The sequence below is a fragment of the Cetorhinus maximus genome, chromosome 34 (genome assembly GCF_964194155.1).
Source record: "Cetorhinus maximus chromosome 34, sCetMax3.hap1.1, whole genome shotgun sequence".
Taxonomy (NCBI): domain Eukaryota; kingdom Metazoa; phylum Chordata; class Chondrichthyes; order Lamniformes; family Cetorhinidae; genus Cetorhinus; species Cetorhinus maximus.
Genome location: NC_135912.1, coordinates 3,316,131 through 3,325,743, shown reverse-complemented (window position 1 = coordinate 3,325,743; position 9,613 = coordinate 3,316,131). Strand labels below are relative to the sequence as shown.

Sequence of the window (9,613 nt, the reverse complement as noted above, 5' to 3'; positions counted from 1 at the left end):
CTCCTCCGCCGATGCTGCCGGACCTGCTGAGTTTTTCCAGGTATTTCTGTTTCTGTTTTTGTTTTGGATTTCCAGCATCTGCAGTTCTTTGCTTTTATATTAATTATTTTAGCCTTATTTTCCTACAGTTTCCACAACTTTTTTTGGGGGGAGGTGAAAAAAAATGTCGAACCGCTCACCCCACCCCCACCCCCCGCCCCCGCCCCGGCCCCAGTGGGTGTCTGGAATCAATTTGGCCAGCTCAGCTGAACCACTTCCGGGTCTGAAGGTTTTTCATGCACAATTTGCCCTGCTCACAGCTGTGGCGGGAGGAGGAGGAGGAGGAACAGCCGAGTTAAAGCACCCTCGGAACTGTCGTTCAGTTTCTTTTCCTTTTTTCTCCTACCACCCCCCCCCCACCCACTCAGTTCCTTTCGGCCCACAAAGCAACCGCCCGCCCCCACTGAAGGAGCAAAGGAGGAACTTTCGCTGCCTGCCTCCATTCTGTTCTGCGGGATTCCTTTTTAAACTCCAGACCATCCCGTGCTGGCTGCTGCAGGTAACCTCGGCCAGACCTGGCCTCCCGTGTGTGTGTCAACCGGGCCGCTTCAGAGTGGCGAGGAAACGTATTTGTAAATTTACTGGCGCTTAATATAAACTAGGATTGAGGAACCCATGATGTAATCACATGACCTTAGCTCCTGTTGCAACACTTAAGCCAACGGTTCTGCTTCCCAATTTATTTTTTGCTCTCTTTCTCCTCCGTGACTAACGTCTGTAAATGTCCCCCCACCGTGTCAGATGACTTTTGTCACGTTGTTAGCAACTTTAGTTTTAAGACAGTGCCGTTTTAATATTTAAAAATGCTTGAAAAGACATCCTGGGCTTTAGTGTTACACTAGCTGCTATGGCGATTTTAAAGGTCGGGGATGGGGGAGCTGAACTATCCTTTAACCTGCAACCCGAATCTTCCAAATTAATCATCCGGAATCCCAATTCAAAATAGGTTCCTTCTTCTTTGGCATCTTTGCAAAAAAAAGTGGGCGAGGTTTGAGATCAGACATGATCTTGCTGAATGGCAGTACAGGCTCAAGGGGCCAAATGGTCTTCTCCTGATCCTGTTCCTTATGTTCTTCTGTGTTTTAAATTACCTTTTGGTAATCCAATGGTAGATCCAATTGCCGGCGCATAACTTTATACCCCAAACTATCACAAATTTAATGTGGGGAAGAGTGAAATCATCCATTTGTGGGGGAAGAATGGAAAAGCAGAATGTTTTTTTTTATATATGTTATATGTGAAAAAAAAAACGTGAGGCTGGTAACTGTTGTGACTCAGAGCATCTTTATTCCTGGAAGGCTGCGGGAGCTCAGTTGAGCGTTATGTCCATGAGCTGGGATCAATAGGTTTTTGGGCAGTAAGGGAAATGGACGGAGTGTGGAGCTGAGGTGAAAGTTCAGTTCAGGGGAGAGGGTCAGAGAGGGTAGGGGCAGAAACCCTCAAGATGTCTGGTTGTGCACCTGAAGTGCCGTAACCTGCAAGGGCTACGGACCAAAATACTGAAAAGTGGGTGGCCATGTGGCCTCTTCCTGTGCCGTAAGCTTTCTATGAGTCAGCCTTTATTGGCAGAACAAGTTCATGTATTACAGCTGAAAGGCAGCGCCTTTGTCAACATCTAGTTCTTTGTGGCTTCCTGCAAAAGTAATGTCTGTGGTTGGACAAGAGTCTACATTTGTGAGATAAGATGCTGAAATATTGCTGTTGCAAAGAGCAAATGCTACTCATGGTTCAAATTTCCAGCAATGTTAAGGATTGCAGGTCAAGCAACATTATTTGATGTTCTTCCCAATCCAACTTGGAAAGGTGATCCTCAAAAGATCTGACTGGGTCACATTATGTCAGGAGCCGATGTGTCAGTCAAGAAAACCAGGAATTTTTGGTGCTTTTGAGTGTAAGTAGCCGAAAACAGTGGGTGCTCCATGTGTGGCCTTACACTTGGCCAAGGGTCCAAGCAAAATGACCCGAGAGGTAAGATTCGTAACTGTGACTGAGTTAGTTGGATCAGAATAAGGCGGGTGACTGTTTCCTGTTGATGTGGATACACCTCTCCCAATTCTAGGTGCACTGGATAGAGAGTGGCTGATGACATGGAGCCCGAAAGTAACTGGGACACTCCGCTCCTTCGGACTGTTGAAGGGACTCCAGCTCTGACAGTGCGATCAGGTACTATTTAAGCCTTCTTGAAGTCCGACGAACTGATCTCGGGACAGTATATTCAACAGACAAACAGACTCACCGTGAAATGCGGCTGCCATATCGGACGTGGGCCAAGTACCCCAACTCCCAATTTTGTGCGTTGTATTTCAGCCTTTCTTACTTGACTATAAAGCACAAGTGCTCTTAAAAAAATGCGATCATGATGATGACGATGGCACCTGGGTCGGTCTCTGGAGACGACAGACTGTGCCCAGGGTGCGTATTACTTCTGGATTGAACGTTGTCCGTTGTGATGCCGAGGCTGATTTGTGAGTGGCGGTCTTCGCAACAGCTGGTACAGGTGTTGGCCCGAGGCCGACTGGAATCTTTGTCCTTCCGGTGGACTCTCTGTTCCGCCGTCTGGTCGTTTCTTTTTCCCCCTCTGCTTTTTCCACGCCCTCCCTGCCTGACTGTCTCCGGACACTCCTCCGGTCAGCAGGTGTGCCAACTCCGATCCCGGCCTGACGTCTCGCTTGCAGGCACCCTTGTATCACCAGGCGAGGCGGGGTGACCTGCTCGGCCTCGCGCCCATCGCAAGCTCACCATTCAGCGGGCCTTTGGGGGAAATGCAGCCGTCGCCCATTCCGCTCTCGTGACCCAGCCATCGGTGTCGCCACTGACCCAAGAGGGCAAACACGCTGGTGATCCCTGCACGCCTGGTGCAGTTCCATCTCTGGCACCCTCTCGCCAGGGGATGCCCAATATTCGTCCGATTGAGGCAGTGGAGATGGAGGCTGTCCAGCTTCTTTCCCTTGGCTTGCACAAGTGGCCTCGCTCCTGTAAAGGAAGGACGCTGAGGGCACAAGCCTGGTACACGCGGAGCTTTGTATTTTCAGTTAGTTTGCTCTTGGTCCACACTCAACTTTTGACATACCAGCTCCTAATAAGCACTCCACTGAAATAACCGACATGAGTGCTTGGTTTGACTCACAAGCCTGAAGCGATGAAACACTCCTAAACTCAAACAGAATGAAGGGCTATTGTGGGGAGTGGAAGTCCCGCCCCCACTTCCACCCTCCCCAATTGCCCCGAAGGTGGAGCAGAGCCCAGGCCCGGAACTGACCCTCTCCTATTCACAGGTTCGCTTACATGGCGCTGGGCTCATTCAGAGCCTGTCCCAGGAAGGTTCTCTCCTTTTCAGCAAGGCTATCGTGTTCAATCAGAGCTGCATGGAGAGTGAAAAAATTTTCAGTGGTAAGCTAAAAATGGTTTTACTTAACTTTTTCCACCACCACCCCCCGACTCCACCCCCATCAGAAAATTATGAGCCACTGCAGCGTGACTTTCGTCTCGTTGAGTCATGAGAACTCTGCAATTTAACTCCCCGTTAAACAACGCATCCACCAAATCGTTTGCTTCTGCCAATTGGCGAACTGCCCAATAAAAGGTCAAATGTGGGACAAGTCAGGAAATGAGTCCAAAACATAGAATAAATGTTAAATATGTCTTCAGTAGGGTAAGTACAGCCAATTTCCAATTCTGTACTTTCAATTGCTCCTTTTTGTTTTTCAGTTTAGACATGTGCTGAGATTCGCTCTTCTGAGGTCAAATTATTTATTTGGGGGATGAATATGCTCTTTGGATGCAACCCAGCTTTTTGTGTCTATAAATATTGAGAACAACTGTGTAAGTATTTATAAACGCATTAAAAGCTGGATTGACTCTTGAGAGCAGCTACATTACCAGTCAAGAAGGGGTGGGTGGGTGGGTGGAGTTGGGTTGAGTGGGGTAGGGTTTGGAGGTGCGGGAGGCAGCAGGAGTAGATGGGTGAAGGGGAAATGCATTTAGACTTTGAAATAGTTTTGAGGCCCTCCCGACACAGATCAACGTCTGCTGCTGCTTCCATCAGAAGGTCCAGGCCGATGTATTTGAGAATGGATGGACGTTGACCTTCTCACCTGCCCGCTCCAGAATTGGCCCGTATCCCCTGGAATAACCCGCTTCCCAGCAAGCTGGCAACAGAGGTGGATTCCAGACCCTGGACTGAACCTGCGGCGCCATATTCCCGCCTCCAAGGGGAAAATCCTGCCCTTGGTCCATGATCCATTATTAAGGGGCCTGTTGTGAAATTCTCTTCAATCAGCAGATTGAAGATTGTGTTTTCTCCTTGACATTCAGTTAATACCACTCGCATTTCAAAGGCCAATGCAAGATCACCTAAATTCCTCATCTTTCTTGGCTTCTGTGTCTAGTTTAAACTCTTAACGAATTGCTTCCACTTGTTAGCTCAGTTGGTTAGATGGCTAGTGTCATGACAGTAGATTACAGCCCCAAATTACTTATGGGCAGATTGAACTTTTTAAGGAAGGCATGTGTTTTTTTCAAAAGACACACAAGCAAAGGCACTGAGCAAAAGCTGGCTGAGAATGTAAAGTCACCACTTGCTGGGAACTTCCTATGTGGATTATATTTGACTGGCTGGTCCAGAGAGAACATCGAATATTGCACCTAAAAAGGTGTCAAGGCCTACTTCAGACAGAGACACTTGAAAGGAAGAGGTGAAATGCAAAAGACTGAACTTTAATCTCCTGTGGTTGTGGAGACAAGATTAGCACATCTCAGCAGAAACCATATCCTGTTGAGTTATATCTCAGAATGTGAAAATGATCCGAGTTGAAATAAAACAGACTCTGGGCGAAAGACATGTTTGTTTTTTCCCTTCCAGGGATACATGAGGAAATGGGTTAAGAAGCTAGCTGCAGACCTGATCTGTGTGTTCTAGTCTGGCGTGCTAGTGTGAGCTAGTGAAAGTCACAGCAGAAGATCTACTAGGTACCCCTTTACTGCTTGTAGGTAAAGGCTCTTTCCTCTCGCTCTGTTACTGGGGGAAAGTCAGCAAAGCCACAATGAAAAAAGGAAATAGGACAACTTCTTCAGCTAACCTGCAGAACCAAGTGTCTCTAAACCAACTGCTAAACTGCCAAAGTCAGCTCCGCCGGAATCGGCTGCAATGTTTGCAGACAAGCCAAAGACTGATTTGTATATCTTTTTTAACTTTTATTTTTGGATTCAACTTCTCATTTTTGATCTGTGTGTATGTGAGTTTCATTTTTATTATTCTTTCTCGGGTTTCTAGTAACTAATAAACTTGCTCTTTCTTTGACTTAGGAAAGCCTGGTTAAATTGGCTCCTCCTAAAACAAAGATACATTTGGACTTGGAAAAGATATCCACAAGGGAAGGGACCCCTTTTAAATTAACCTCCTTGCGACCAACTGGGGGGGCGGGGTTGAATAAAGAAGGGGAGCCGGTTCATCCCTCCTCACCCGGGAGCATAACAAAATTGGGGTCCCGTTTGGGCAGTTAACCATTTTGGCTATCTCGTCCGGGATCATAACAAACTGGGGGAACCTCGCCCAGGGACCGGCTGTAACACTAGCATGTGATTCACAATAATACCAACAGTATGGGTTCGATTCTCATTCCAGCCGATTGGAAGGCAATGGCAGGCCACTGACAAAAAGTGCCATTAAAAACATCTAGGGTGAAGAATGAGCCAAAACAACAAGCCTTCAGGCAGAACCTACATACTGGACCAAAGTAGCCAAGTTCCCACTCACTTGAAGTATCTTGCCAGGTCTGCAAAAGCTGTGAGCAGAGAGCAAAGGAACCAGCGATGAGATTTCTACACAGCAGGTTGTTATTTTGACTGCACCGCCTGAAAGGGTGGCAGCAGAATCATTAATATCTTTTACCCCTTCCTTTTTGAATGTTTTCAGGTCTGGAAAATGGGACTAATTGGATAGCTCAAAGGGCTGACACAATGAGCTGAACAGCCTCTGGTAGCATATTGTTTTGGAACAGAATACATTCAAATGTAGCATATTAATTTTTTTTTTTAATTCTTTTTCAGTGTGCTTGAAAATTTTGATGTTGATTTTGGGAATTGCCTACATCGCTTTTGGTGAGATTTCTATTGAAAAGAATGTTGGTACCTCAACTTAAAAGCTGCTCGCCTAGGTTATGCTTCGCTATTTGTTTTGGCAAATACTGATGCCACTCATGTTGGTCGGTTAGATGAAACGTTATCTAGCTGTGGCTTGTTGCTTTATTCAATGTGACTAAGCATCTTCAGAGTCCTGTCCCCCAGCCTCAATACTAACTGCAACATTTTGCTTAAAATTTAAGGATTAGGTCCATTCATTTTGGAGTAGCCAAATGAATGAATGAAAGAAGCTCCAGTAACTCCTTATTTTGTATGATTGTGGAGCAATCTGATTTAGTTCAGACACGCTTTAAAAATGCTAAGGATTCAACTGGGCAGCTCGAAGCAGTTACGCTAGGAGAATGGAAGACATTGGGGCAATCTCAATTAGAGTCAGGCTAGGTCATCCAGGAAATTGGGAAGAACTTCTCTTTCTTTCTCAAGTGCAGTTGGAACTCTATCCCTTCTCCCCCCCCCCCCCCCACTGCCACTGCCCTCAAAGGCTGTGAATTCTGGGGCTATGGGAGCTTTCACAACTGGGATTTCTACCTTTCTGTTAGCTAAGGGAACCCAGCAATATGGAGAACCAGACTTGGGGAGAATACTGGATAGTTGACTCCCGATCCTATGACTTCTGAGCCATTTCCAGCAGTGTGAAACGTGCTTGGCTTGCACTAGTCCCTTTGACTAACATTTTTCCCTGTTTCTTTCCCCCCCCACCCCCACCCCATTTTGTAGGCACTGTCTATTTGAATTCTTGTACCGAGCAATACTTGATCCCGATTTATCTGATTGTTTCTGGGAGCTTTACACTCTTCTTCCTGATGATATCCCTGATTCCATGTGCCCCAAATGATGAGAGTAATATTTTGAACTTACGTAAGGTTGGCCGAGTTTGTGAAAGATTGGTATCACTGTTCTCCATCATCTGGTTTATAACAGGTAAGTTTTATTTTTGATTGATGAAACTTTGTGTTGTAGTCAGTAGAGATCTGCCTAAGGGCAGCTCCTCTACTCATTTCTTCACGCCTTGCAGTCTTGTGCTTTCCTCTTCGGTTGCCTGTAAGAGACCCCCCCTACTTTCAACTGCAGTGAGCAACATGACGAGGGGAAAATATACATCAGGTGGTCTCCTGTTGCCTTACTCATGTGTGCTCAAAGGAAATGTAAGCCCTCTTCCCGAAGGATCCTCTGCCCACCAAAAATTCGTTGGTTCCGTTGTTGGCTTGTAGCCTTAAGCACCGACCCTTCCTCGGCCTGGTACTTGTGTTGTAAAATTTATTAAAATGAACCAGATTATTTAGAATGCACCAAGTTGCATGTGTTTACCTGTGTTCAGAATTCCCTTGGGCCTTTTTCCCTGATCAGCTCATTCCTGCATATGTGTAATCTGGAATGGGAACGAAACATATAAATCCATATTTCAGTACTTTACAGATTTTGGGTGTTTGGTTAATTAGCACTGCAATGGTAAGTCTCTCCCCAGTTTCCCTGGGCCTCCAGGCTTCACAGTAGAAACCAACATAGCAGATCAATGCAGATGAAACAGTCAATTGGGATTGAAGGACCAGATTGGCAGGATTTGAGGTTGCTTGGGGTCCATGTCTCTACTCTGCCACATTGTCTGAGTCCGGAAATTAGTTGTAGTGCATATAATATGGCTAAAACCGAGCTCCCATGGTAAAGTAAGACCTCCATTGCAACCATTTTTAGGTGGAACAATTTGAACTGCTCTCAATTGACCCAGTACTTAATACATAAACTGGTTCTTTCTCTATTTGGCTGTAATATGGCATTGTATCCCCTAGAGGCTGAGAGTATCTCCTAGAGGCCAAGAGTATCCCCTGCCTCCACTAATCCCAGATCTACTAATGATCAAGGAAGAGGCAAAATCAATCTTGGCTCCACTTCTGACACCATGTTACAAGCTCAAAGAATACAGTGCTTCTAGTACAATGTCTTTATTAGAGCTGAATGTAACATGGCTGCCCCAGCCTATGCCTCATGGCAAGAGGTTACATGACTACGGCAAGCCAGGTAGGACCTTTAGTACATGATTGCATTTCAGTCTCAAACAGAAGAAGTAGAAAGCCTAGGCCAAAGTAACCGTACTTAAACATGTTCAATGTGTGTAAGAGTTGGGAAGCTAATCTTGTAGCCTTCCCAGGTTGGGGGAAATCATTGAAGAAAATCTCCAGTTTTGTTTGCAGTTTTATTTATTGGTAATTAATTCTCCTTCCGAGATTAAGTAGCCTTATATCCTGAAGTAGAATCTAAAATCGGCCATCATACTAACGTTGTTTTGTTGGTAGGAGAGGAGATTTTCCCAATGAGTTGTTCTGTTGCCTGTCTACACATACTGTTAACTACATTAACCAGCCACAAAGTGTCCAAATTATCACTTGTAATGTCTTTTAAAAAAAAACCTATTGAGGCATTTCCCTCTTTTTTGTTTTACCTCTTTAATGGCTGATGATCCTCACCAAATCCAGTTCTGTAGTGCACACCCAACTAACCCAAATATTGCAAACTTGATGAAGAGTGTGGGTAAAGACACTTGGGAGTGATCTCTCATTCTGAGATAGAAGGTGTTGTAAATCCGATCCTGAAAGACGTTGCAGAAAATTCGACCGTTTGTGGGAGATGTGACCTCTGGCCCTTAGTACTGAAGGCGTTGGGGAGTAAATATCAAACGTTACCATTTCTCTTCTTTTCTAGGAAGCGTTTGGATCTACAGCATCTACGAGCCGGATTATACTGACAAAGCTTCTCCTCGTTACTGTGATAAGACCTTGTACCTTTTTGCCTTCTCGGTCACCACTGCCAGTTATATTGTCCTCGCGCTTATGATCTTTCTAGGATTTTCTGTTCGCGTTTCAGGTGGAATTTTGCGGATTGGGCAGAGAGATGGTTGAACACTTGAATGAATGAAATTCCTCGTCCCGTCTTAAGATGAGAAATTTGCATCAACTCATTGCCAATTAAGCCTGGCTTCGGTGGATGGATTAATTTGGTTCGATCTGGTTAGCTGTGTATGTTTTGGATAGTTTAACAAAACAAAAAAAGGCACCTTCATGTTGTTTCTGTGCAGCCTTATCCTTCACTTGTGGAAGTAAACTGCATCTTATTTGCATGCAATTCTGAAAGCAGTAAATTGTGTTTTTTGCAAACCTTTCAGATATGTCTGTGTGATATTTCTGTGCAGTATCTTAATAACTGACCAGTCCTCACCCTTCAGTAAAGGATTCCCCAGGCAAATCACACTGCACCGAGAATCAGGTGCATGCCTGGTTTTAAAAAATGAGGACTTCAGGGCAGCTAGAATTTGTATCCTTCAAGCTCGCTGACTTCTATTTGATGGCTTTCTTGCTGAGCCATGACTCCAGTTAATTTTTGCTGCTTCTACCTGATGAAACCTCCGTTATGCTTGACTTGTTGCAAATGTAGCTTCTGT

At 45.3% G+C, this 9,613-nt stretch overlaps 1 protein-coding gene across 1 annotated transcript; it reads left to right on the top strand.

Moving 5' to 3' along the window:
- The first annotated feature begins 301 nt into the window (after positions 1-301).
- LOC144671690 (transmembrane protein 272-like) lies at positions 302-9,336 on the top strand. The gene is made up of 5 exons (XM_078533708.1): positions 302-538; positions 2,099-2,202; positions 6,088-6,138; positions 6,898-7,101; positions 8,878-9,336. The coding sequence occupies exons 2-5, from the start codon at positions 2,127-2,129 to the stop codon at positions 9,072-9,074; spliced, it is 528 nt and encodes a 175-aa protein (XP_078389834.1). The 5' UTR covers positions 302-538; positions 2,099-2,126; the 3' UTR covers positions 9,075-9,336.
- Positions 9,337-9,613: the final 277 nt, after the last annotated feature.